The sequence below is a fragment of the Cyanistes caeruleus genome, unplaced genomic scaffold (genome assembly GCF_971803275.1).
Source record: "Cyanistes caeruleus unplaced genomic scaffold, bCyaCae1.hap1.1 HAP1_SCAFFOLD_65, whole genome shotgun sequence".
NCBI classification, from domain to species: Eukaryota; Metazoa; Chordata; class Aves; order Passeriformes; family Paridae; genus Cyanistes; species Cyanistes caeruleus.
In genome coordinates, this window is record NW_028255884.1 from 3,070,333 (window position 1) to 3,097,541 (window position 27,209).

The 27,209-nt window shown below is 51.7% G+C and overlaps 2 protein-coding genes across 2 annotated transcripts in view; both read right to left on the bottom strand.

The window, feature by feature from the left end:
- Positions 1-16,065, bottom strand: part of LOC111922155 (uncharacterized) — a 130,503-nt gene extending 114,438 nt beyond the window's left edge. Inside the window, exon 1 of the mRNA XM_086872608.1 lies at positions 15,948-16,065. The gene's annotated coding sequence lies outside the window, so the exon portion shown is untranslated. The remainder of the gene's footprint in view (positions 1-15,947) is intronic.
- Positions 661-25,856, bottom strand: LOC147647192 (uncharacterized). The gene is made up of 2 exons (XM_086872431.1): positions 25,723-25,856; positions 661-2,522 (listed from the first exon to the last, which is right to left on the bottom strand). Exons 1-2 carry the CDS (start codon positions 25,854-25,856, stop codon positions 1,802-1,804), a joined length of 855 nt encoding a protein of 284 aa, XP_086728557.1. The 3' UTR covers positions 661-1,801.
- Between the last annotated feature and the right edge of the window lie 1,353 nt (positions 25,857-27,209).

Consider the following 27,209-nt stretch of genomic DNA (forward strand, 5'->3'; position numbering starts at 1 on the left):
GAGTTAGTCGCACTTTTAATTACATGAGGAGATCTAGAAAACCGATTTGTTGAGTTATAATAACAATACACGTGTCTGTAGTTAATAGGGTAAAAATTGGTATAAAGGTGAAAAGACTGCGTGGTTCGGGGCCATTTTGTATCATTAGAACGAGATGAGCCAGGCTGTGGTGATTTAAGCTTGTGCAGCTTGTCTGGACAGACCTGCCAGGTTTTTGTAAGGAACCTTCAATAAACACCAGAAACCAGAATCTAATGAGCCCGGGAGTTTTCTTCGAATGTTAAGGACTGAGATAAGTGGGACTCCCCATGAGGGAGGATCCCAGAGGAATTCAGCCCAAAGGAGGCTGAGAGACTAGAGAAAAGTTATATCCACAGGGAATTCAGCACAAAGGAAGCTGAGAGACTAGAGAAAAGTTATATCCACAGGGAATTCAGCACAAAGGAGGCTGAGAGACTAGAGGAAAGTTATATCCACAAAAAATTCAGCCCAAAAGAAGCAAAAAGAGAAAAGTTACATCAATCCCCATCCCACCCATCCTGCCCCACCCAATGCCCATCTCACCCCTCCTGATCTGCATCCCACTTCACCCAAACCCCTTCCAACCCCATTCCACCTGATGCCTTCAGAAGGCTGACCTAGAACAGAGGCTGGACAGAGTTAAGAATAAAGTTTATTAAAAGGCCTTAAAGGATACACCTTGGGCAGTACAAGAGCCTGGCCAGAGCTACACCTAGGACTGAACAAAAATGGTCACACAAATGGACAACTCATCACAAGGTCTCACATTTTTAGAAGTTTAGGTCCATCTGGATATTTGGGCTCATTGTGCAGTGACAGCTTCAGATGATGAAGTCCCATCCTTCTTGTTTTCTCTCTTCAGTCCACCCCTGTTCATGCTTTTGGGCCTGGAACTTGTAACAATCGTCCTTGGTATCAAGCTAGAAAAGGAATTGTTTTGTCTACCTACTCTCTGAAGAGAGCTCACTAACACTTAATAGGAAGTTCAAAACTACAAACCTAGGCAGTGCAGAATACGAAAAATATGAAAGCTAAAACTTAAGGCATCACATGCTGAGGGGCTGTGGAATGCAGCAATTTTGGTGTGGGATTGAGTAGATTTCAATGGCACTGAGTGGTTTAAAGGTGATAGATCGAACTCTCTCATCTCCTTGAGTGCCAAGAAATGGAGACAACTACACCAAATGCCTCCAAAACCCTCCCATGTACATCCCTTGTCGCCCTGAAAACTCAGCTTCGGAGCTTGTTGACATAGTTTCTAAAGAATTTTCCCAGGATAGAAACTATAAACATAGATACTTGTGCATTCCTTCTGTTAGACGTCTCTTGATGGACATGTCTTACGGCCAGTGTGGTTAGAAAGGGGCTATCCTGACTACCCAATCCCTGGCCATGGTCAGAAAGCTATAAATTGTGAGAGAAGAAATAAAGTTCACTTCTTCTTCATCATCTCTTGAGCTGTGTCCGTGTGACTTATTTCGTGTCCGACAGCAACGCTCCCTGAATCCCAGATTCCCCTGAAGCACCGGTAAATGTGAGGTTTTAGAAGCCTTTGATGAATTTGTAGACTTTTATTCCAATTTTATCTGTTTTAAAGGGATGAAGATGAATCAAAAGATAGAACCAAAATAAAATGACCACCAGCCCAGTGTCTTCCCAACACAGATCACTGGGAACGTGGGTCATCAGGGCTCTGCCCAACGTGGGTCCTCTGGTGGGGGATGGAGCTGGGGCAGCGCATGAAGCTCTTCCTGCACTTGGGGCACTCACAGGGCTTCCCTTACCGGTGCCTCTGCTGGTGTCTGGTCAAGGCAGAGCTCCTGGAGAAGCTCTTCCCACACTGGGGACACTCATAGGGCCTCTCCCCAGTGTGGATGTGCCGATGCCTGATGAGGGTGCAGCTGTGCTTGAAGCCCTCCCCACAGTCAGGGCAGCGGAAGGGCCTCTCATCCGTGTGAATCCGCTGGTGCACGAGGAGACTGGAGCTGGTCTGAAACCTCTTCCCACACTCGGGACACTCGTAGGGCCTCTCCCCAGTGTGGATCATCTGATGGATGATCAGCTGAGACCTCCGGCTGAAGGTCATCCCACATTCCCCACACTCATAGGGACGTTCCCTAGTGTGGATCCTCTGGTGGATGGTCAGGTAGGAGCTGTTTCTGAAGCTCTTCCCACATTCCCCACACTCATAGGGCCTCTCCCCAGTGTGGATGCGCTGGTGCCTGATGAGCGTGCAGTTGTGCTTGAAGCCCTCCCCACAGTCGGGGCAGCGGAAGGGCCTCTCATCCGTGTGAATCCGCTGGTGCCTGAGGAGATGGGAGCTGCTCTGAAACCTCTTCCCACACTGGGGACACTCATAGAGCCTCTCCCCGGTGTGGATGCGCTGGTGGATGATGAGTTGGGAGCTGCATCTGAAGCCCTTCCCACATTCCCCACACTTGTAGGGCCATTCCCCAGTGTGGATCATCTGGTGGCAGATCAGGCTGTTGCTCTGGCTGAAGCTCTTCCCACACTCCAAGCACTTGTAGGGCTTCTCCCCATCCTGAAGCTGCTCATGGACCACCAGCTCAGAGCCCTGGCTGGATCTCCGGCCGCCTTCCCGGCACAGGGTGGGTCTTTCCTCCTCAGAGCACCCTGGGATGGGTTTGGAGCCCCTCCTCCTGCGGGACCTCAGAGGCTTTTCCTCCCCGTTGGATTCCTGCACTGTGGAGCTGCTCAAATCAGCCTCTTCCATGAGGTTCTGCTGTGGGGATTTGTCCTCCCTGGTCTCCATCCTCAGCTCCTTGTCTGGGGGAGGAAGGACAAGGAGAGGATGGGATTTGCCTCCGTGCCAGAGGGAAGGGGAAGGAGATCCCCCCAGTGCATCCCCGGGCAGGACGGCGTCGGCAGCGGGGTTGTCCTGCAGCCGGGGGCCAGGCTGGGCTGGGAGATGGAGCAGGAGAGAGGGGGAAAGGGGCACTGACTTCCTCCTCACCTGCCTGGGTGTCCTGGGGCATCTTCCTCTTCCTCACAGCCTCCTCCTCCATCTGGCCAAGGTTTGGGAATGGGAAATCCTGGTTTGAGGAAAAATACAGTTCATGAGAACATTGGAATAGGGGGTTCCTCCTGCCCAAGTCCATCTTTAGAAATCACAAGCTACCCATAAAAACCTCCAAAACATCAAGATTCAGCCCTGAAAATGTCTCCCAGGAGTTCCCCATCTCTGGTCTTTCCCCTTGGTGTTCAGAGGTTCCCCCCATCCCAGCTGCTGGGGGTCACGCTTGTATTGGGGGTCCCCTGTCTACTCGGTCCCTGCCCTCCCCAGGCTGCTGGAAGTGCCAGGAATCTGAAAAGTTCCTCCTGTTCCCATCTCTTCACTTAGTGATGCTGGGACCCCCTGAGGTCCCCCCCAGGGGCATTTTCCATTCAGCTTTGGAGTTCTTCTTTCTCCAATCATCCCCCCCAAAAAACCCAACCCAGGGATCCCCCAGGATATCTGGGCTGAGCTCCCCCTTCCTCGGTCACCTGTGGAATATGGGGGTGGATGATCCCACAGGCAAGGGGCTGTGAATTCAGGGAGTGCTCGACCTTGAGGTTCCTTCTTCTTTCCATGATATTCCTTTGTCCCTTTTCTTCCTCCCGCTCCTCCTCTTCCATCCTTCCTCCTGCTTCTCCTCCATAACCCCACCTCCTTCACCTACTTCCATCCCTTCTCACTCTCCTTCTTCCTCCCTCCTCTTCCATCCCTCCCCCTCCTCCCCCAGGAGCAGTGACACCCTCGGTGCCCCGTTCCCAAACCCCTCACAGCCCACGGCAGGAGCGGGGATGGAGCCGGGACAGGTCGGGATGGGCAGCGCGGGGCTCTCCGCTGCTCCCACCCGCTGGGGACGGGGGGAACCCGGCCCGGGGAAAAGGAGAGGGAAACTGGGAAAATTGGGGGCTGCAGATCCAACCTGGGGCTGGCTGGGGACCCTGGCTGGGGACTGCCAGCCCTTGGGGCTCCTCTGGGGAGATGTGGGAGGGGGGAACACAGAGAGGGCTGGGGGATCCCAGGAGTTGCAGCACTGGCAGGGACTGGTTTGTACTGGAATGATACTGGAACCTTACTGGGGCAACTGGGAATCCTTGGGAATGAGCACAAGACGCATGCTGATGGTAGCTGAGATATACTGGGAGTGTCTGTGACCATACTGGGGGGATTGAAATAACACTGGGAACAATAGGAACCATGCTGGGGACAGCTGGGATCCTACTGGGATCACAGTGGGAGCAACTGGGCCATGCTGGGTAAGACTGGGACCACACTGGCAGCAACTGGGACTGCATCAGAGTGACTGGGAGTGACTGTGAGCAACTGGGATAGACTGGGAGAGAGACAAGTGCAGGTAAATGGCAGCAATGGGAACTACAGTGGATAATCATGGCAACAGCTGTGCCCATGCTGGGGTCATACTGGGATCCTACTGGAACTAGCTGGGATCATACTGGGGGTGACTACAAAGGTGCTGGCTGGGACTGGAACCATGCTGGAGATGAATGGGAGCAACTGGGCCAACCCTGGGAGAGACAGGGAGTCACTCTGGCCATGACTGGAACCATACTGGGAGGATCTGGGAGTGACTGGAACCATACTGGGGGTGGCTGGTACAACAGCTCATACTGGGAGTGACTGAGATTGTAGTGGGAGTGACTGGGATCATCCTGGAAGTGACTGGAACCATACTGGGAGTGACAATGGCTCCTACAGGGATAGCACTGGGAACCACTGGGATTACAGTGGGTGTGAATGGAACCTGACTGGGGGTTACTGGGAGCTACTGGGCCCATGCTGGGAGGAAAATGTGGACACATTGGGAGCAACTGGGATCAACTGGAAGGTACTGGAACCATGCTGAGGGAACTGAGACCACAGCTGGGATCATACTTGGAGTAAGTGTGAGTAACTGGGAAAGAATGGGATCATTCTGAGGTAACCAGAACCTTGCTGAGGCAACTGGGATATACTGGGAGTGTCTGTGACCATACTGGGAACAGCTGGAACCACACTGGAGGCAACTGGGAGTGAGTGGAACCATGCTGAGATGGGCTGGGACTATTCCAGGGACAACTGGGATCATACTGGTAGGAACTGGGAAGAATTACAACTATTCTGGGATCACACTCAACTGGGATCATACTGGGATCACAGTGGGAGCAGCTGGGTCCCTGCTGGCTGAGACTGGGATCCCACTGAGGGTGACTGGAATCATACTGGGATTGACTGGGAGTGGCTGGGAACAACTGGGATCATGCTGAGAGCAACTGGGAGGAGCTGGGAATGACTGGGAGCGTGCTGGGGCTGACTGGGATATACTGGGAGAGACAGGGAGTCCCAGGGATCCCACTGGAGGCTACTGGGGTCACACTGGCACTGCCAGGGAGCAACTGGGGGCCACTGGCCTCATACTGGGAGTGACTGGGATTAGACTGGGAGTGACTGGGATCAGACTGGGAGTGACTGGGATCAGACTGGGAGTGTGAAGGAAACTGGAAAATTGGGGAAAAATGGAAAAAAACCCCAGGATAAATTCAAGGAAAATGGAAGGGAAAATTCAGGGAAAAAGAAAAATATCAAGGTGAAATCAAAAAAAAATTAAGAAAACATCAGGAAATAATTGGGAAAAATTTGGGAAAAACAGGGGAAAATTTGACAAAAAATTGGGGAAAACCAGGAAAAATTTGGGAAAAAAAGGAGGAAACTCAAGAAAAAATTGTGAAAAATCAAGGAAAAAAAACAGGAAAAGGAAGTGCAAAAAACCTGGGAAAAATCAGGAAAAAATCAGGAAAAAATGGGGAAAAATCAGGAAAAAAAATCAGGAAAAAATAGGAAAATAAGGAAAAATCTGGAAAACACAGGAAAAATATAGGAAAAATATGGGGAAAGCCAGGAATAAAACTGGGAAATAACTGGGAACGGTCAGGGAAAAATCAAGAAAACAAAGAGGAATAAAATCTAGGAAAAAATGGGAAATAATGAAAAAAATTGGAAAAAAACCAGGAAAAATGAGTGAAATTTGAGAAGAAATTGGGAGAACACTAGGAAAAATTTGAGAAAAGAAGGCAGAAATATCTGGAAAAAGAAGGAAAAAAAGAGAAAAGCATGAAAAAAATTGGGGAAAATTTGATAAAAATAAGGGAAAATATCAGGAAAAGAAAGACAAAAATCCCTGGGAAAAATCAGGAAAAAATTTGGAAAAATCAAAGAACAAACAGAAATACTTGAGAAAAATGTTGGAAAAAATCAGAAAAAAATTGTGAAAAAAGAAGAAAAATCAAAGGAAATAAGGGAAAAAAAATCAGGAAAAGGATAAAAAAATCTGGAAAAGAAATCATTAAAAAACAGTGAAAAAGAATCAGGAAAAAACTGGGAAAACCAGAAAAATTTGGGAAAGGAAAAGGGAAAAATCAGGGGGAAAAATGGGCAAAAAAATGGGAAAAACCGCAAAAATCAAGGAAAATTTTGAGAAAAGATTGGGAAAAAACTGAAAAAAAAATCAGGAAAAGAAAGAGAAAATATCAGGAAAAAAATCAGGAAAAATCAGGAACAAAATCTGGAAAATTGAGAAGTAAGAGGAAAGAAACCTAAAAAAATCACGAAAAATCAGTAAAAAAACTAGAAAATACAGGGAAATAATCAGGGAAAAACTATAAAAAAATTGGGGACTAACCAGGAAACAATTGGGAAAAGAAGAGGGGAAATCAGGAAAAAATGGGGGAAGAAATAGGGAAAAAATGGGGAAAAAAGTGGAAAAAAAAGAGGAAGAAGACTGGGAAAAATTTGGGAAAAATTAAGGAAAAAATCAGGGAAAAAATGAGGAAAAGAGAACAGGGAAAAAAACCCCACAGATAAATGGGAAAAAACTGGGAAAAAGCCAGGAAATATTTAGAAAAAAAAGGCAAAAGTCAGGAAAAATTAGAAAAAAATGGGGGGAAATTGGGACAAATCAGAGGGAAAATTCAGGAAAAAAATGGGAAAAAAATTTGAAAAAAATTATGAAAAATGAGAGAAAGATCAGGAAAAGAAAAAGTAAATGAAAACTGGAAAAATCAGAAAAAATAATGAAAAAAATTGTGGGAAAATCAGGGAAAAATTTTGGAAAAATCAGGGGAAAAAAACAGAAAATGAGGGAAAAATTTAAGAAAAAGTAGGGGAAAATCCAGAAAAATTTGGGAAAAGAAGAGGGAAAAATCAAGGGAAATCAGGAAAAAATCAGGAAAATTTGAGAAATAACTGGAAAAAAAACCAGGAAAAAAATTGGGAAAAAAAGAGGGGAAAATCAGGAAAAATGGGAAAAAAAGGAAAGAAAAAATTGGGAAAAAATTGGGAAAATATTAGGAAAATATTGGGAAAAATCGGGGGAAAAGTGAGGAATATAAAGAGGAAAATAATCTGGAAAGATCAGGAAAAAACAGGAAAAAAGGGGACAAAAACTGGGAAAAAACTGGGAAAAATCAGGAAAAAACCAGGATGGAATCCAACTATCCCATTTTTCCATGGAATTTTGGGAATTGCCTGCCTGGGAGGTTGTGGAAGAATTTCCAGACCTGAGAATCCGGGGAGTGGGGAAAGGTGGAATTGCACCTTTGAGTGCTCCAGGTTTTTTGGAAGACTGATGGCTTGGTCCTCTTCCAGCTTCCAGAATATTGGAATGAATCCCACACCTCCTTCTGGCTGGAAATCATGGAAAAATCATGGAAAAATCATGGGAAAGCTGTGATTTAAATTCATGGAATTTTGCCACCAAAGCACCTTTTTTCCCACCAAAATTTCTATTTTTTTTCCACAAAATTTCAATTTTTGGGATACTTAAATGGGGAAGATAAGGAGAAATCGAGAAAAATAGGATAGAAATGGAGGAAGAACGTGGAAAAGTCGGGGGAAACTACAAGAATATGGGGGGAAAACTGAGAAAAATGACAGGAAAAATGGAGCAAAAATGGGGGAAAATGGAGCCAAAATTAGGGAAAAAATTGGAAAAAAATAGGGAAAAATTGGGGAAAATGGGATGGAAATGGAGGAAAAATTGGGAAAAATGGGAGAAAGAAATGGAAGAAAATTGGGATAAAATTGTGGAAAAATGAGATAAAACCAGGATAAAAATGGGGAAAATAATGGGGAAAACTGGGGTAAAAATGGGAACAAAAATGGTAAAAATGAGGCAAAAATGGGAGAAAAATGGAAGAAAATAGGGAAAATAAGAGAGAACATGGGAAAAAATCTGGGGAAAAATAGAGCAAAATAGCATAAAATGGGGAAATGGGGAAAAAATAGATAAAAAATGGGAAAAAATTGGGGGGAAAATAGGGAAACCTGGGGAAATAATTGAATAATGGAGGAAAAATAGGAAAAAAATCAGGAAAAAATGGAGAAAACTGAGGAAAAATGAGATAAAAAAGGCAGAAATGGAGGAAAAAGGAAAAAAATGAGGGAAAAGTTGGTGAAAAATAAAAAATAGGATAAAAATGACGAAAACTATATGAAAATAGGATAAAAATTAGGAAAATAGAGCAAAAATGGGATAAAAATGGGGAAAATTGGATAAAAATGTGGAAAAATGGGATAAAATGGAGACAAATTGTACTCTAATAGGGAATGACTGGGAGTGATTTGGTTTATCGTGGGGCGCACAGGAAACTGGAGCCACACGGGGTGAGCAACTGGGCAATGCTGGGAGCAGCCACTGCCGGCACCGGGAGCCCCGAACCCCTTTCCCGGCCATGCCGGACCCGCATCCCCCCGGCCCCTTTGCCGGGGCTCTGCCGCCACCGCCACCGGGACCCCCCAAAAACACCTCCCGGGGACCCCCGGGGTGCCCCCGAGGGGCATCTGCGGCTCGGCTCTGGAGCCCTGCCATCCCCAAACATCCCCCCCAAAAACCCCAAAGCCAGGGAGCCCCGGGGGATTTGGGGCGAGCTCCCCGTCCCCGGGCACCTGCGGGATGGGGGGCGATGGTCCCGAAGGAGCTGCAGATGCAGAGAGCGGGGAGCGCAGGTGGAGCCTCCTCTGCCCGCTCCAGCTCTTCCTCCTCCTGCTCCTCCTCTTCCTCCTCCTCTGTCCCTCCTCTTCCTCCTCCTCTGTCCCTCCTCTGTCTCTGGGCGCGGTTCGGAGCCCTCGGGTGAGCGGGGCCGGGCCGGGACACGATGGGAAAGGGCTGGGTCCCCCCCAAACCGAGCTGGGGGCAGCGGAGCTTTGGGGGAACAATGGGAACGGGGCGGGACAGGGGAACAGGGGGAGGTGGGAGCACTGAGGGTCCCCCAGTTCACCCCAGGAGCCCCAAGCCCCGTCCCAGCCCCCCCAGTTCCCCCCGCAGCCCCGGCTGAGGGGGGCTCAGCCCAGGAGCCGCCGTCGTTCGGGGCTCCCCCGAGTGCAGGAACGGGAGAGTTCCCGGCTCGGGGAGGCCCCAGCACAGGAGGGGATCTTGTCCCTCTTCCAGGGCCCTTCAGGGTCTTCAGGCCCCTCTCAAGAGGAGTTTTTCTTTTTCAGGTTTTTTTGGGGGGGATCCCACCACTACAGGGGTGTTTTTTCCTCCCCATTTTAGGGTGTTTGTGCGGCCGCAGCCCCACAAGCCCCTTTTGAGGGGGGATCATGACGGCTTTAAGTGACATTTTTAGGGGTGTCCCCACCCCAAGCCCCTGTAGGGGATGTTTTGTCCCCCAGGGTGGATTTTGGGGGTTCTCTCTGCCATGGCCGCTTTAAGGGCCCCCGGTGTTGTCGGGTCCCACTGTAACTCCTCTTAAAAGGGCAACACCGCTCCCGTTGGTTCCGGCAGTGGAGCCCGGGAGGGGTTGGGGGTCCCGGGAGGGGTTGGGGGTCCCGGGAGGGGTTGGGGGTACCTGGGTGATGCCGATGAAGGTGTCCATGGGGATCCCGTGCTCGGTATAAACCTTCATGAGGGGTTCCTGGGGGTTTTCAGAAGTTCTGGGTGTTTTTGGGGCCACCGTGCTTTTTTGGGAGTTCTCAAGGGGGTTTACAGGGGTCCCGATGGGGGAATTTGGGCGATCCCGGGAGTGGAATTTGGGATCTCAAGGCTGTTTTGGGTAACCAGCTGGTGATGGAGATGGGGACCCCATGACAGGTATGAACCTTCTCAATGTCTCTATGGGGTTTTGCGGTTTTGGGGAGTTTTTGGAGCATCCAGGGCTGTGTTTGGGATCAGGGGAGGTTGGGGTGTCCCGGGGGCTTTGGGGGTTCTCGGCAGGTTTGGGGGTACCTGGGCAATGCGGGTGGCAGTGCTGGGGACCCCGTGCTGGGTTTGAACCTTCTCACAGCGCACGGGCAGCGTCAGCGTGTTCAGGGAGATCCTGGGGGGCCCGGGGGTCACCCCAAATCCCAGGGACCCCAAATGCTGAGGGACCCCCTGAACTGCCCTCACCGCTGGATCTGCTGCAGGCAGGGGGGCACCAGCACTCGGCCCCCACCCTCCACCATCACAGGGGGGCTGTGGAAGAAATCTGGGGTGCACGGACAGGTCGGGTGGGACCCCCAAAGTCCTGGGGGAGGGGACATGGGGGGACTTCCAGGAATTCCCGTTGTGGGGGGGATGAGGGGGAACCCAGGAAGAGTTGGGGGGGGCTGGTTGTGTCATGGGGGGACCCCCAGGAGTCTTGTGGGGGGTGGGGAAGGCAAGGAACAGGGCGAGCCCCAGGATGGGTTTGGGGGGGAACCGGATTGGGGCTCTCATGGCAGTGGGATGGGGAGATCTGCCCATGGAATTCTGTGGAATGGCATGGCAGTGAGATCCATCCACAGAGTTCACATGGGAATTGGACTGCTGTAGAATCCATCCTTGGAGGTCTCACAGGAATGGGATGTCTGAGATCCATCCATGGAATTTCCGTGGGAATTCCCACATTCCCAAATTTTGCTCTCCCAAATCCTGCATTCTCAATTCCCATATTCCCATGGGAATTCTGCCCTCCCCACCTTTACACTGCAGCACCTCCCGCCCATATCTGACATATTTCCGGAGACATTCCCTGCAGCTGTGAGCCAGGGAATTTGTTAATCCCTCAGCCTGGATCTCAGGGATCCCCATGGCGGTGCCACAGTTGCCATCGCAGCCCCACAGATCCCCCAGCCCCGGCTCCCCCCGCTCAGCCCCGCTCTGGCTGTGCCGCTGCTGCAGCATCTGCAGCTCCCCGCTGGCCCCGCCATTGGCGCCGCTCTTTGCTGCCCGCCAGTGGCAGCCCGAGGCTGCAGTGACGTCACCGGTCGCCGGGCAGATCCCGGCGGCGCAGGGCGGCCAAGGCGGAAGCGAAAGTGCCCGAGGGAGCGCGGGGGGAGGGGACGGGGCAATTCCAGGGAATTCCCCTGGATCCCCTCCCGGGATCCCCCGGGACCCTCCTCGGCCGCGCACTGCGGGACCCCCGGGACAAACTGGGCTGAACTCCCGGGCCCTGCGCCCAAACTCTGCCTGGAACCCGCCGGCTTCGGCCCAAAGCGGGGGAAGCCCCGGCATCCGCGGATCCCATTTTTCCTGCGGCTGCGGCTCCCCAGCCCCGGCGGAGCAGGAGCGGGCGCTGGGAGCCCGAGCCCCGATTCCCAATCTCCTTCTCGCTCTCTCTGCTGCTCTCTCCCTCTCCTCTGGGTGATCAGAAATGCCAGAGCGGCTGGAGAGCCCCGTGCCCAGCTCGGCTTTCCCTGGAAAGGGAGGCCTGGGGGTGCGGTGCCCCGGGATGGCCGGGAATGGGGCTCCGGGGGTCCCCGGGCTGACGGAACCGGGGGATCCAGGGGCTGCCAGGGGAGGATCCCCGGGAAAGGGGGTGCAGGGCGCTGTTGGTGCAGGAGAAGGGGGTGCAGGGGGTCCCGGTGCTGGGCAAGGAGATGCGGGGGGGTCCCAGGGCCCAGGAATGGGGATCCAAGGGGGTCCCAGGGGGGCTCCCCAAAGCCCCTCCCAGGGCACAGCAGGAGCTGGGTCAGGAGCTCTGGCAGAGACAAAAGGGGGTGAGCCCGGCATGGGGGGGACATGGGGGAGTCACAGGCGCTCCCAGGGGGGGACACGACCCCCGGGGACCCCTCCTCACCTTCTCCCACGCACCCCAACAGAGCCCCTAAATGGATGAGCAGAGCTCGGTGACTGCAGTATGAAACTTGTTCAGTGGCACAGGAGGATTTAGAATTGAGGACAGGGGAAGGGTTTAATCCAGCCTCCTGTTTGAACAGCCTGGAGAGGGGGCTGGGAAGAAACCCATGCCTGCATTGAATTGAGAGAGATCCAGACCCGGGCTGGGAGAGATTTGAGACACACCCACCTTTGGACTTTGCTGTCCACAACACCCTGTCACATAAAGGTAAATCCTTACAAAAGAAAGGACTTGGAAAATCATGGTTTAGGACTTGTTATGTGGGCTTAGTGTAGCTAGCAGCTGGCCTGATAAGTTCCCAGGCAAAAACATCTTGAGAATGGAAAGTTTGTTAACATAACAAGCTATTCTTGGGGAGAAAAACAAGTGCACCTGTAGTAACAAGGGATCTGTCCCATGGGAATCAGTAGAAAAAGTATGAAAACATTGTTAGAGAGAAAAGTTTGGATTGACGTGTACACTCACCATTACCAACCAGTGAACTGAGTTCCCAACCAACTGGAATTAAGCACGGTGCCTTCTGATAACCATGTAAATATAAGCTGTGTGCAATAAAGCTTTGGCTATGGTGGAAGAAGAAACAGGTGTCATTGTCCATCTCTACTGCGACACACCCAAGCAGGACATCGGGTCCTGCCGAAGCAGTGGAAAGAAGCAGCTCTGGTGGCCAAGTGGCACGGCCCATTCCAAGTGTCCCTGAGCACAGAAACAGCCCCAGCACAGCTGAACACGGGGGGACCCCTCAGCCTCGGCTCAAGGGCTCTGCAGCCCCGCAGATTTGGATTTCCCGGCTGCAGCAGGAGGATGGGAGCCGCCCCTGAGCCTGCACTGAAGGCAAGGCAGCAGCAGCCAGGGATCCCCAGCAGGGGAAGCCCCTGGGGCTGCCCACAGATCCTCTGCTGAAATCCTCGGCCTGGGCACCCTCCTTTGGCATCTCCAGCCCCTGCGGGACAATCCTGGCTGGCACTGCTGGAGCTTCAGGGCTTTCTGTGCCTGCCCTCGCCACAGCTGCTGGGGAAGGCACCGTGAGAATTCCACTCTGGCTCTCAATTACACTCACACTCTGGGCTGGCTGGGATTAGACTATTGGAAAATACACCAGGTGTAAAATTATTTTTTATTTGATTTCTCCAGTCAGGCTTGGTTTGCATTTGCCTTGGGAAAAGGAATTTTAAAGGGTTTTTCTTTTAAGGGATGTTCCACCTCTCAGCAGAGATGAACTTAACATCTCAACAGACTGGGAACAGCCCAAAAGATTCCCACAAAGACAACGACCATCAACAAAACATCAAGGCCCCACAGCAAACATCAACCAACATCTACCCCAGACACTGCCCTGGCACAGCTGGAGACACCTGGTCTGGAAAAGGCTGAGCAGGAAATCCAGGAGTGCAGACCTAATTCACATCAGAGACACAGAAATCCGGGTGCAACAGGAAACCAAACACTAAGGACTCCACAACTTGGAAACAATGAACACTAAACCAATGGATTTCTATGGGTTCAGACTGTATAAAGTTTAGGAAAGATCTAGTAAAACTCACATGTCATGGAATGATTTTCTCTGCACATGCAGACTGTGTGTGGTTGAAATGATTCTGTTCAGAATCAAGTCATGCCTTATTTCTCTGGAGACATTGTTGGAGAGTTTTTGCTTTTCACAGTTTCAGTGAAAGGATTACACCATTAGAAGAATTTTTTGCAATAATTCTACTTTTCTGTTGTCAGTTCTGCTTGGGCCAGGGGTGTGAGAATCAGTGTTTAGTCAGAGAAGAAAAAGAAAATACTTGATTTCTTTCTAATTTTTGTTTTTATGTTTGTGCGTGGCTCTTAGGGATGGCAACATTATGGTATGGGTTTTTCCATGTTCACCTTTAAGCTGCATTTTGAAAACTAGAAGACCTTGAAAGGAGGCCCTTTAAAATGTAAACAGTTAATAGAAAATTGTTTAAAACAACAAAGAAACAGCAGATGGGGGAGGGAGCCCTCCATGTGAGTCATCCCATGGCTGCCCAGGAAGAGAAGCTTCATTCCAGGCAGCCAGCAGAGGAGCTTTAGAAATGCAAATTAACACCTCTGGGGCAAAGCATGGACAATGTACCAGGGTGTTCCTGCCTGGGGGAGGAATTGGCCTGAATTCCTCTGCCCCTCACCCCAAGCTCTGCCTGGGGGCACAGGCAGAATTTGCACAGCTAAAGGCAGAGTCCATGGTGAGGATATCTGACTGCAGCAGAAATTGGTTAAGCTGAAAAGGAAAACTGCAAATGGAGATTGTTGTGAAAACTTCACTATAAAAAATGGGGGAGAATCATCCCACTCACCACCTCTACTTGTGCTCTCACTTTCCATGTTATCCAGGATGAATTAGAGCACTGGGGGTTTTTTTGCTACCCCAAGTTAAGGGAAATCAGTTGGGAATCCAAGTATGTGCTGATTTAATCAGAGAAAAGCCCAAAATTGATGCAACCCTGGCTGGAGGGAATACCCAAAAATGGGGAAAAGACGAACAGCCACCAGAACAAATCCTGCAACACCATGGGCCAGCCCCTGGGAACCCTAACAAATTCATATCTGGAGCCAGAGAACTAAATTATCATTTCCATGGCATAATTAGATTACAGGATGTCTTCAAAATAATACCCAACCAGACAGCTCCAGTTCCTGACTTTCTTCCCAACCAATCCGCTCAGATGAGGAACACAACATTTCACCATGGGATAGAGTCAGATTATCTTTTAGCAGAAAAAGGAGGCAGCTTGTGGAAAGTTAAATGATGTTGTTGGCAAATAGATCACAAAGGAAAAGTGGTGAAACAGATAACAAGGAAGTAAGAAAGCAGTGTACTGGTCCAAACATGGAACAGATGGGAATGGAACACATCTCCATGTTTGCCTGGCAGACCATGGGTTAAACGAATGCAGTTTCTCCTCTTACGTTCTACAGCAACTCTCCTCTTTTCACCATGCACGACACCTTGCTGAGTGCAGCTCATTCAGCAGCTGAGCAAGGGGATGCAGGGGGCAGCCAGGCCTCCTGAGCCACAAACGGCTACAAAAGGACAGAGAATGAGGGCACTGAGAGCAATCCCAAAATCAAAGAACACCCAGGAAGAAAAAACAGACCAAATGAGTGAATCTGCTTGCAGACAGGGCCAGGGACTTGCACATACGGAAGCAATGGGAGAAAGCATCAGTTTCAGAAAATGTTACCAATTGACAAGGACCGCTGCTCTGACAATGTCCCGCTAAATTCCTGAACTTCCAGAAGAACAAAGACTTAACAGAGCCATCCAAATCGGATGTTATACAAAAGTGGTGGGTACATATTAACCGGGACATGCAGGAGGCAGATGGGGAAGTCTGAACCTTCCAAGCACCTCCGCCAGTGGGGAAAGGGACAGGGACACGCGGCCGGGAAAATCAGGACAAAAACGAGCCCGCGTCCTCCAGCAGCTGGAGAGAGCGCACGGCAAATGCCCCACGGCCTCTCCCTTTGGGCAGCAATAAAGTCACTCTCACACCGCTCCTCTGCCTCCTTTGGCCACACAAACCTCTGGCGCCGGGAATTTTCCCGCCCAGCCCCGGGCACAGCGCAGCCACCTCCGGGCTACCGACACGAAGCGGGACGAGCCAGCGCTGCTCCGGCACCGGCTCCTGCCGAGGCCCCAGCGGGAAGGAGACCGCGGGCAGCCGCTCCCGCAGCGCCCTCACGCCAGGGCCAACACGGGCCGGCCACGGCACAAGCCACCCGCCACAGACCCCTGCCGCCCCCTCCCGGGCCCGCAGCGAGCCCCGAGCCCCCGCAGAACCGAGCGCGGCTCCCACCTGCGATGGCTGGGGCCGCCTCCGAGCTCCGCCGCCGCCTCACCGGGCTCCGGCCGCTGCCGCCGCTGCCGGGCCCGCACAGACCCTCCGGCAATGGCGGCTCTCCTGCCCCACGGCCGCCCTGGGGGCGCCAGCGGGGCCGGGCTTGTCCCCGCTCTGCCCAATCAGCGCGCGCCAGAGCCACGAGTGACGGCAGCAGCAGCCAATCGCAGCCCGTGGCGGGCTCTGCACACGGCACAGCCCCGCCCCGCGCTCTCAGGGTCCCCCGGGCTGTGTGAGGGGAAGGGCGGAGATGAGGAACAGGCCTGGAACGGGCCCGGCCCGAGCCGCCATTGAGCTCCAAACACAAACAAAGTTCTCCGCAGCTCCCGGCCCGCTTTTCCCTGCCCTGGGTGTTCGGTGGCTCCGGCTCAGCGGGAAGCCCTGGAGCCTCACTTCTCCCACCTCTAATTAGGTGCCTCAGTACATCGCTCGGATTTCTCCCAAAAAGGAGAAAACAGCCCCAAATACCTGTGGATGAGTGGGGGAGGAGAGAGATTTCTGGCAGAAAATTCCAAAAACTCAGTGAAGGATCATGAGAAGTAAATTAATAGCCCTAAAACCAGTTTCCCCCCACCCCTTCCTCCTCCCAGCTGTGCCTCCTACCCCGGCACTGCAGGTGCGGTGAATTAAAGGGCCAGGAGACCTTCTGCTCCCATTAACAAGCCTTTATTAGAGAGAACTGGGCCTAGAGGTGGGGGCTCGGGGTGCACGCCGCCGCTGCTCCCTGTGGTCGATGTCGAGGATCACACAGGCCTGTCATCATCCACTGTCAGCAGAACCAGAGCCTCTATCCTCGCCAGGATCACCCAGAGACTCTGTCTTAGGTTCAAAGGTCTAGGGGTGTCTTCCCTCTCAAGTCCTGCCCAGGTCATGGCAACCAGCTTGCTGGACTGGGATTGGCGTACCCAGTCTCCCCAGGTCCCTGCTGCCTCCACAGTGGGGTCCTCCAGATGTTCCCTGAGCATGGCTCGTTGTCCAGGGCTGTCTTTGCTCCCAGGTGGTAATATGATTTTAATATGCACCCATGTGCAAGTCTTTATGGGAAATGGGGAAGTTCATCCTGGGCAGCAGCGGCTAAATTGCCTGACGGGTTGGAAGAGAATAAGGGGTGGGGATACAAATGCAAGGATAAAACAAGTACGAACTTCTTAACAGTGAACCCTTTTGGGACTTACAACACCAAAACCCCAGGGACCTAAACTGGGATTGAAACAGGAACATATAATTTGAACATTGGGATTTTTATTTATAACAATATCCCCCCTCTTTTAATTTGACCAGGCATCAGCCTGCGTCAACTTGTTGTTTCAGGCTCCTGGTAGTGAAACTTCTTTAGTCTTTGGTATTGGTCATATACCCTTTTTGCTTCTTTCAGCTCTGAACTTTCTAACATTAGGATCTTAGTTTTTCCCTTCTCTTGGGTTATTTCTAATGAGTTAGAGATCATGCTGCTAGTTTGTATTATTGAGGTAATCGTTCTGATCAGACACGGGATGACACAGGGAAGAAACAACAGTCCTGCTAGTCCCGCTATACCAATGAATGCCACCTTTTTCCACCAGCCCTTAAAGGACCAGAAACTATCCCACCAATCAGTATTCAGGATCGGCATCCATTCTTGGTTCCCTACGTAGGAGATTTTTCTGATCTCTTTAGAAATGTTCCAGATTACTTCACTTTTATCATCTATTTCTAGGCAGCATTCAGAGGTGTTGAACTTCCCACAGATTTCCCCCTCATCAGTGAGAAGGTAATCTACTGCCAGCCGGAGTTGGTACACCAGGTACATCAGGTCTGGGAGAGGTGGTCACTTATATGATCAAGAGCCAGGGCTGTTTTGTTCCATGTTATTTCAATTACAGCTTGGAGCCTGATTATTCTGTTTAACATGTATATTGGGGTCCTATATCCCCAGGACCCATCCTGGGCCCAGGTCGCTGGCCCATAAGTTCTTATTATTTCCTCCAGGGTCCAGATCCTTCCTTTCCAATTCTGGGTCCCTCCTGTGCTTATTACACTCCTCTTCTTCCTTTTTAGGGGCCTCTTTAGGTTGTCATATAGTGGTACTCCAAGCTCTGAGCCAATCTCTTTTGGGAGCAGGAAGAAAGCTGGCTTTATCACCCCAATCGTGCAGCTACCTGACCAGTCTCCTGGTAGATGTGTATAAGCTGCATCCTCGCAGATCCAAAAGAAATCATCTAGGGCTTCCCAAAAACCCTCCCTGTCTTCATAGGGGTACTCCCAATGCTTTGATAGGCTTCTAATTCCCCAGAAGGGATTGATCCCTTTTTCTGCACATTCATAAAGGTTATATCCTTTGTGATGAATGCACCCTTTTTCCCTCTTCTCTAAGGATCAATATCTTAGGTTGGGCTCCTGGGGGAACCCATTTAGTTCCTAGATTCTTTGTTATATCTTTTGCATGCCATCCGCCCCACCAGGGTTCTATATCTTTTTCCAGTTTGTAGAATACAGTCTTCCCCAATTACCTTAGCCTTTAACTCCCATTTTTCCCTTCTCCTATACCCTGGTGTGCTTTGGCCTTCCCCAGTTCATTTTATGCTTAGAATTTCTCAAGGTTTCAAGCTAATTCCCTCCCAGGGCCAAATATCAGACATTTTAGTACTCCCACATACCCAACAATCAGTTATATTTAATTCCTTGCTTGATTCCTTCCTTTTCAACTGAATCAATGAACAAGTTCTTCCCACTCAAATTTTCCCATTCTTCATTTCCCACGCTCATGTCCACTCTTTTCTCCTTTACCACATCAGGTTCACCTTTTACTGGTTCGTTCTTTTCAAAGCACAGCCAAGTATCCCTCATGGGACAGTCTCCCAAAAGACATTCTCTAAAAGTGGCCATATTTCTGGTAATCCAATATGTTTTTCTGTTTTCTTGGCACTCTTCTAATTGTGATTTGTTGTAACAAGAAGGACTCAAGTTTGTGTGGACCCTTACCAGGGACCCTAGATTTTCCCCATCATACAAGGGATAATAACATTTCATGCAAGAGTCTGTCCCCATGGCATTGGTGAGGTGCACTGCTATCACCAGACCTACCATGAGCCTTGTGATGATCCTTTTAGGCTCCCTCCTGTCCGTGACTCCCAAGAGTCCAGCAGGAACCATGTTTGATCTCCCCTGGTCTTGCCTCTTGGGGTTTTCCTCACACTTTTTTGGGAGTCTGGGTCCAAGGCTTACAGCTTTATTATTTTTTTTGTCCTTCTCCTTTTTACTGTTGTCGGTTTTGGTCTTGGGAAAAGCTGCCCAGGGAGGAATATAGTCTTGGCTAGGAAATTGGAGCCTTATTCGGGGGGGGAGGGGTTCTTTTACTTTTTCAACTAATAATAATAATAATAATAATAATAATAATAATAGTTACAAGTTAACCACAACTGGAAAACACCTTAACATTAGTTCACAGACTTTAAAGAAACACTTAACCACAAATGTAGCAGCCAAGAGAACACTTAACAACAACTGTTGTAATTCCAGTTCCTGGTTGGGGACTTTAGTCTCTGGGTTTCCTTCTTAAGGTTATTTTCAAGTCCTTGGTGTTGGGGACAGCAGTCCAGTTAGAGGGATCTTTTTCGGAGTTTACTTCCCCATCTGGTGGTGCCACTGGTCCTTTAACTCGAGTCACGTGTGTCCACCCTTTTTCCCGGGTTCTCACAGCCGTATGTGTGGTGAGTTGAAATTGGTAGGGTCCTTCAAACTTTGGAGTGAGAGGAGAGTTAGCCCAAGATTTTACCAATACCCAATCCCCAGGGTTAATATGGTGTGTGTCTACCTCAAAGGGAGGAGTTTGAGGGAGATACCCTTTTATCCTGAGTTTTTCTAAAGTTTTAACAACAGTTTCCAAATACCTCCTTGAGGTTTCTTCCCCTTCAGTATACTGGGCAGTGCTGTAAGGAGTAATTAGGAAGGGGAGTCCAAATAACATTTCATAGGGGGATACCCCTAAATCTGCTCGAGGTTGGGTTCTTATCTGTAATAAAGCCAAAGGGAAACATTTTATCCAATCTAATTTAGTCTCCAGAGTCAGCTTAGTTAAGGTCGTTTTTATGGTCTTATTCATGCGTTCTACCCGACCGGAGCTCTGGGGATGCCATGGGGTGTGTAACCTCCACTTTATCCCCAGGGCTTCAGTGGTTTCCTGGAGGACACGGGCAGTGAAATGGGGGCCTTGGTCCGAGTCTATGTTATTGATTAACCCATACCTAGGGACAATATGTTCCAAAAGTATTTTGACTACTACTCTCGCTGTTTCATTCCAAGTGGGAAAAGCCTCTGGCCAATGGGTCAGGTGATCTAAGATCACTAGCAGGTGTTTGTATCCCTGTGCTAGAGGCATTTCTGTGAAATCAATTTGCACATTTTGGAAGGGTCTCTCCGCTAGTTCCCTCCCCCCTGGTACGGGTTTCGTCATCACTCGTTGGTTTACCCTTTGACACATTACACAGCCCTGAGTGATGGCCTTTGCTATATCATAAACCCCTATGCAGATGTTCTCCCTCGAGGAGTGGTCACATAGACCCTGCGTCCCCCAATGTGTCAATTTGTGTATTTCATCCAATACCCTGCTGTTCCAGTCCGCAACTCCAGGATCTCGTCCAGGGAAGCAGCAGGATTCTGGGAACCAGCATCAAACACCAACCGAGACGGGCTCCCGTTCATGAAACCATTTATTCAGCATGGGAACAAAGTCAGGTCCAGAACAGAGAGCCCCGAACAGAGGCACAGAAGAGGCTTTTGAGGGACAGAACTCTCAAGGGTTTCCACCTTTGAGGGTGGAGTTCAGGGTCAGGGACGAGTAGAAGCACACCAAGGGAGAACCCCCCAGGGACTCAAACCCAATCAGAACTCCTGGGCTGCCCTTCACAAGGGGTTTGGGGTGGGACAATGTTAACTCTTTGTCTCCCTGAGGCTGCTACCACACCACTATAATATTTTTTCCCCTGATCTATCATGCTGAGCACCATGCAAGGCTGTAGAGAGGTCAAGACAACCTCTGTTTTTAAAACTCTGCCCTGCAGCTATTCCTTACGGTGCTGTCAGCAGGGAAGACATTTTGTCTTCTAAAACCTTACCTCTGATAGTTTTTCCATCTGAAAACTATCTGGGCCAGGGGCAGAACCCAGGGACCTGCCCTGCCTGGGGGAACTTATACCTGGATCTTATAACTAAGTATCAGAAACAAGGGCACACACTCTGTATTCCAGACTCCAACATTTTATTCTTATTCTTAATTTTCCATGTTTTAAGTACTACTACGTCTTCATCTACTTCAGCTTCTACCTCTTCTTCCTAATATTCCTATTCTTATTCTTTACCATTTTTTGGTTTCTGGAGGGTCTTATGCAGGTTTGGGGGGGGGGGGGGGGCCTTGGGGTTTTTTTCTTTCCTACTACTACTTCCTAAACACAACTTTTTTTTCCTTTGTTAGAACTGTGTGTGTTGCAGTCCAGCAGGCCGCCGTCGTGTCCTGGGAGCAACACCTCCTGCCTGTGTCCATTCCTCATGGCCAAAGTGCCCCAGGATCAGCATGGAGTCCTTTCCTGAGGAGAGGAAATGGCCTTGGAGTCCAGCAGGGAGGAGCTGGAGCCAGTGTCCCTGCAAAGGGCCAAGAGCCGTGTGGCTGTGGCCCTCGGGGACCCGGTGCAGGGGTGCCGCTGGCGGTGCCAGGCTGCCGCTGGGAGCCGATGACTTTCCAGGTGCCTTCCCGGCCGGACGATGGGCCGGGATGCGGCGCTGAGCCCCGGCAGTGAGGGTCCCCATTCGGGTGCCGCTTTGGGCTGCCGTGTGCCCTCGGGGAGCTGCCCCGGGAGTGCCGCAGAGCGGCCGGGGCCGACTCGGCCCGCAGGGCCAGCGCAGGCCGGGGCAGCCCGTGCGGCTCCCTCGGGGCGCCGGGCAGGCCGCGGGGCAGCCGCCATCTGCAGCCCGGCTCTGCTGGCAGCGGGTGCTGATCCTGTGGCTGTGCCGCCAGGCAGGGGCAGCGGAACAGCCCCCACAGCCCCCACAGCCCCTGCAGCCCCCGCAGTGCCCACAGCGCCCGCCTCAAGAGCGAGCGGCCTTTCCTGTGGGGAAGTGGCTGCCCAGGAGAAGAGACATCTTCCACCGTGGCTTGGGCTGCCAGAGGGCCAGGCCCGGCACAGAGTTGCTCTTGTGAGCACAGCTCAGGTTCCTGGCACTCCACCCAAGCTTCTCGAGGGACAGGCAGCAGGATTCCCTCTTGGGCTAAATCTGCCAGTCTCTGCTGCCTGGCCTCTTCTCCTTCCTCATGCAGCTCCAGGACGCTCACCTCATCCCAGTCATTGTCCTCCCGCTGCCAGGCCTTGAGCTGGCTGCACAGGATGTCGCAGTATTCCCTGCTGTCCTGAGCCAGCTCTCCATCACTGTCATCATCCCAGCTGGACCTGGAGGATTTTCTCTTTGCTTTGCCTCCAGTCACCTCCTGGCCATCCTGGCACAGCTCTTGCTTGCGGCAAGCTTCCCATTCCAAGAGTGCCCGGCGGCTCGTGCCTTCTCCTGGGGACAGCTGCTGCTCAGGAGATTCTTCCCAATCTGAGAATTCCTGACAGTGATCGCTGTCCGCCTGCCACGGCTCCTGCTCCCTGCACTCGTCCCACTCGGAGACAATTGGGGAGGGCTCTTGCTCCCTGCCCTCATCCCAGTCCCGGAAATGCCAGTAGCTCCCCCATACTTGGACCAGCTCTTGCTCAAGGCCTTCATCCCACTCAGAGAGCTCCTGGCAGCTCTGGGCTTCTCCTGGGGACAGCTGTAGCTCAGTGCAGGCTTCCCCTGGAGTCCCTTGCTGGAACTTGTTCATTTCTCCTCAGCAGAGCTCTGGCTCTTCCTCAGCGCAGGACTCCACGGCTCCTCTCCTCCCTCTGCTTGCCCTCTCAGCCTCCTCCTGCTGCTCCCTCAAGGCCTGGGCTCTCTGTGAGCCGGGCCAGGGCCTGGGGGGCTGGGACTTGGGCTTCGCCTTCTCTTCCTCCGTGCCTGCAGTCCTCTGGCACACACAGGTACCTGGACACAGCCACTGTCCTGGGACTGACCCAGGCCCCACAAGCCCTTTATATACCCCCCAGCCGGGGCGGGGCTCTGCCATGTCACAATGGACTTTGGGCACCGCAAGGTCCCGCGTCACCACGGCCCCTGACGCACCCTGCCTGTGTCACAAAGGCCACCCTGACACCCCGTGCCTGTGTCACAAAGGCCACCCCGGCACCCCGTGCCTGTGTCACAAAGGCCCCCCCGGCACCCTGTGCCTGTGTCACAAAGGCCACCCCAGCACCCCGTGCCTGTGTCACAAAGGCCACCCCAGCACCCCTTCAACAGCCCAAGGCACCAGGAGCGGCCTGGAGCAGCCCAGGCCTTGGGGGATTGCAGCCCCTTCTTCTGAGCCGCTCCTTCAAATGATCAGGAGTGGCTGGGGCCAAGTGAAGGTGCAAAAGGAGACCGTGTGTGTCTTCGTTTGAAAGACAGGGGCCTGCTAAGGGAGGCAGGAGGCTCCTTTGCAATGGAAAATGTAAACCCCCTCGCTCCCAATTATTATCCCTTTGAAAGGCACTCTCTGGCAAAGATAGGAGGACAGGAAGAACAGTTTGTGCTGCTTTTGCATGAATTGCTATTTGGTGAGCAGGGAAGAAGCCCCCCATGGAAATGATTTTACTGAGAGGAGCTGCTAAGCGAGAGCTGCCTCTGTGCCAAGCAAAATCCAAGAGCTGGCTAGCTGTGGGAACTGACTACCTATTAAAGCATTTAAAAAGCTGGATCCACCTCGGTGAGATTGACATTTTGCAGACAGGCAAGCCAGGGAAATCTCTCTCTTGCTTCCACCTTTGAGGAGGTACCCGGCTGCCGGTCGGGCCGGGCCCCGCTGCACTGCGGCCCTTGCAGTCGTGCTGACAGTGGCCACAACAATCCTTAAAGCTTCAGGGTCCCCTGACACCCGGGCAACCGAGGAGGAAATTAAAGGAGCGGGTGCACTGGAGTCCCCAGAACCAACTGGAATAGGAAAATCAAGTAGGGATGAGGCCCTGCTTGTTAATCCTGTGGGACAAATTGCATTACAGTTCAGTTCCACCAGTCTAACCTTTTACACATAAACCTTTGACAAAGTCTGGGGCTGGGATTGGATCCAGCTGCTCCCAGTCTCCTCTCTTAGAAGGAATTTAAAAGCCGAGGTGTCCTGGAGGGGTTTGAGGATCCTTGATGGCTGTTGGGTGTCATTTCTCCACCTCATGACCCAGCAGGAGTTTCTCCAATAAAGAAATAAAGCTTTTGCCTGAAGCTCCCACTCTGCCCATGGCAGGAAGCCCTGGGAGTGCGTGTCACATTCCGGCTCCTGAATAGTCTGGAGACACTTGGAATGTTGCCATGGAGCCCATCTGAGGGCCTGCAACAAATCTGAAATGTAGTAGGCAACCATCACAGCCCCTGTTGCTATGGTCAGTCCCTCGGCAGCTCCATGGAGACCCCATGCCAGGGATGGTTGCCATGGACACCAGCTCAGACCTGGAGCCAGAGCCCATTGCCATGGCAACCATTTGCAGTCCCATCCCCAGGCTCATGGGATCCCAGAGCCACAGAATTGGCTGAGTTGGGAGGGAGCCATGGGGATCCTCCAGTCCAACTGCTGGCCCTGCACAGGACACCCCAACAATCCCAGCCTGGGCCTGGCAGCGCTGGCCAAACGCTGTTGGAGCTCAGCCAGCCCTGGAGCTGGGAGCCTTCCCTGGGGAGCCTGTTCAGTGCCCCAGCAGCCTCGCGGGAAAAACCTTTTCCTCACATCCAGCCTAAACCTCAGCCCAGCCCGCCTCAGCTCCAGCCGCTCCCTCCACTCCTGTCCCTGGGCACCAGAGGGAAGAGGTTCCCGCAGCTCCCAGCCAGGGACCCGCTCCCAAGGCTGCTGCCATGGCAACCAGGCCTGGCACCAGCTGGGATGCTCGGTTTCCATGGGCTGGGCTTCAGGAATGGCATTCCCCAATTTCCTGCTCCTGCTGAAACCGCGCTGCCGCTCGCTTCCCTCCCACCTCCCATGGAAAGCACAAAAGGCAAAGATCCCAGGGTGGGATAAGAACAATTTATTGAGAACAGCAACGAGATAAGGAACAAACAGACACAGAAACAATTTTGGTAACAGAAAGGATAAGACAAACCATTCACAGGGAAAACTAAAATACCACCAACTGACTCTTCCTGGCCACGTATTTCCTCCTGCCAAGAAAGGACACCCTTCTCTGGTGAGAGAGAGGGAGTCCTTTTCCTGCCCCTGGCAATGACCTGAGATGGGATTGAATATAATGGACTATGATCACAGTCTCACATTCTTTGATACCACATCATGACATTGCCATGGGCAGGAAAAGGTACAGGTGTGTTCCCAGCATGGATCCCAGGGAACATGGATCACCAGGTCTCTTCCCAGTGTGGATTCTCCATGGGCGAATGAAACCGGAGCAGTGCACAAAGCTCTTCCTGTATTTTGAGGCACTTGCAGGGCTTCCCTTACCAGTGCCTCCGTTGGTGTCTGCCAAAGTTAGACCTGTCTGAGAAGCTCTTCCCACACTGGGTACACTTGTAAGGCCTCTCCCCAGTGTGGATGCGCTGGTGCCTGATGAGGTGGGAGTTTTGCTTGAAGCCCTCCCCACAGTCAGGGCAGCGGAAGGGCCTCTCATCCGTGTGAATTCGCTGGTGCAGGACAAGATTGGAGCTGCTGTGAAACCTCATCCCACACTCAGAACACTCATAGGGCCTCTCCCCAGTGTGGATGCGCTGGTGGATGATGAGGTGGGAGCTCCTGCTGAAGCCCTTCCCACATTCCCCACACTCGTAGGCCCATTCCCCAGTGTGGATCATCTGGTGGCAGATCAGGGTTTTCCTCTGTCTGAAGCTCTTCCCACACTCCAAGCACTTGTAGGGCTTCTCCCCATCCTGAAGCTGCTCATGGACCACCAGCTCAGAGCCCCGGCTGGATCTCCGGCCGCCTTCCCGGCACAGGGTGGGTCTTTCCTCCTCGGAGCACCCTGGGATGGGTTTGGAGCCCCTCCTCCTGTGGGATCTCTGGGGATTTTCCTCCCCATTGGATTCCTGCACTGTGGAGCTGCTCAAAATTGCCTCTTCCACGAGTTTCTGCCATGGGGATTTGTCCTCCCTGGTCTCCATCCTCAGCTCCTTGTCTGGGGGAGGAAGGACAAGGAGAGGATGGGATTTGCCTCCGTGCCAGAGGGAAGGGGAAGGAGATCCCCCCAGTGCGTCCCCGGCAGGACGGCGTCGGCAGCGGGGTTGTCCTGCAGCCGGGGGCCAGGCTGGGCTGGGAGATGGAGCAGGAGAGAGGGGGAAAGGGGCACTGACTTCCTCCTCACCTGCCTGGGTGTCATTGGAGATCTTCATCTTCTTCACAGCCTGCTTCTCCATCTCGCCAAGGTTTGGGATTGGGAAATCCTGGTTTGGGAAAAAATACAAGGAATGAGCACAATGAGTTTGATGGTTCCTTTTACCAAGCCCATCTCTAGAAGTCACCTGGGCATTTGAGGTGTCTTGGTTTGAAAGGTGTTTGCTAAGGAAGGCAGAAATCACCACTGAAATGGATAAAAATGTAAGCATCCCATGCCCTCCGAATTATTATAATCTTGAAACCAAAGTGCTCTCAGGTAACAATATGGGAAAAGGAATGTAAGTTCTTTACTAAAGAAGGAAAATGAAAATGCAGCAGTATAAAAGAAAAAAACCAACAACAACAACAACAAAACAACCCACCAACAAAGTCAGAACCTTACAGCCCCTTGGTCAGAGTGTTGGAAGCAGTCTGATTAAATGGTGGTTGCAGTCCTCCTGGAGTGACTGATGTGGTTCTGTTGAAGCAATGATCCCATAGGAGATTGTAGCTTACCTCTGAAGTTCCGGTGCTGTAGATGGGTCTGGTCTCTCCTCTGGGAATCCAGTGGAGAAAGACTGCCTGTGGAGTTTAGATTCTCAGATTATATCCAGTCAGGAATACTTGGCTCCTCCCCCTGGGTGGAGCATCTCACAATGGGATGATGTCATTTTATCAGTCCTGCAGTGAGACTCAATGGCCCATTAACAGAAGATATCCCCCTGGAGGAAGGATGGGTGGTGGAAGAGATAAAGAGCACTGCCCCACCTGGTTTTAACAGCTGGCCCATTAACAGAAGATATCCCCCAGTTATGAGGGATGGGTCATGGAGAAGA

What these genes read in the sequence shown, in the direction of transcription:
- LOC147647192 (XM_086872431.1), bottom strand. Translation starts at nt 25,856, where the DNA reads ATGATCCACACTGGGGAATGGGCCTACGAGTGTGGGGAATGTGGGAAG. An exon ending in TGTTCTGAGTGTGGGATGAG is followed by an intron (nt 2,523 to 25,722) that starts GTTTCACAGCAG and finishes GTGTGGGAAGAG; the next exon opens with CTTCAGCCAGAGCAACAGCC.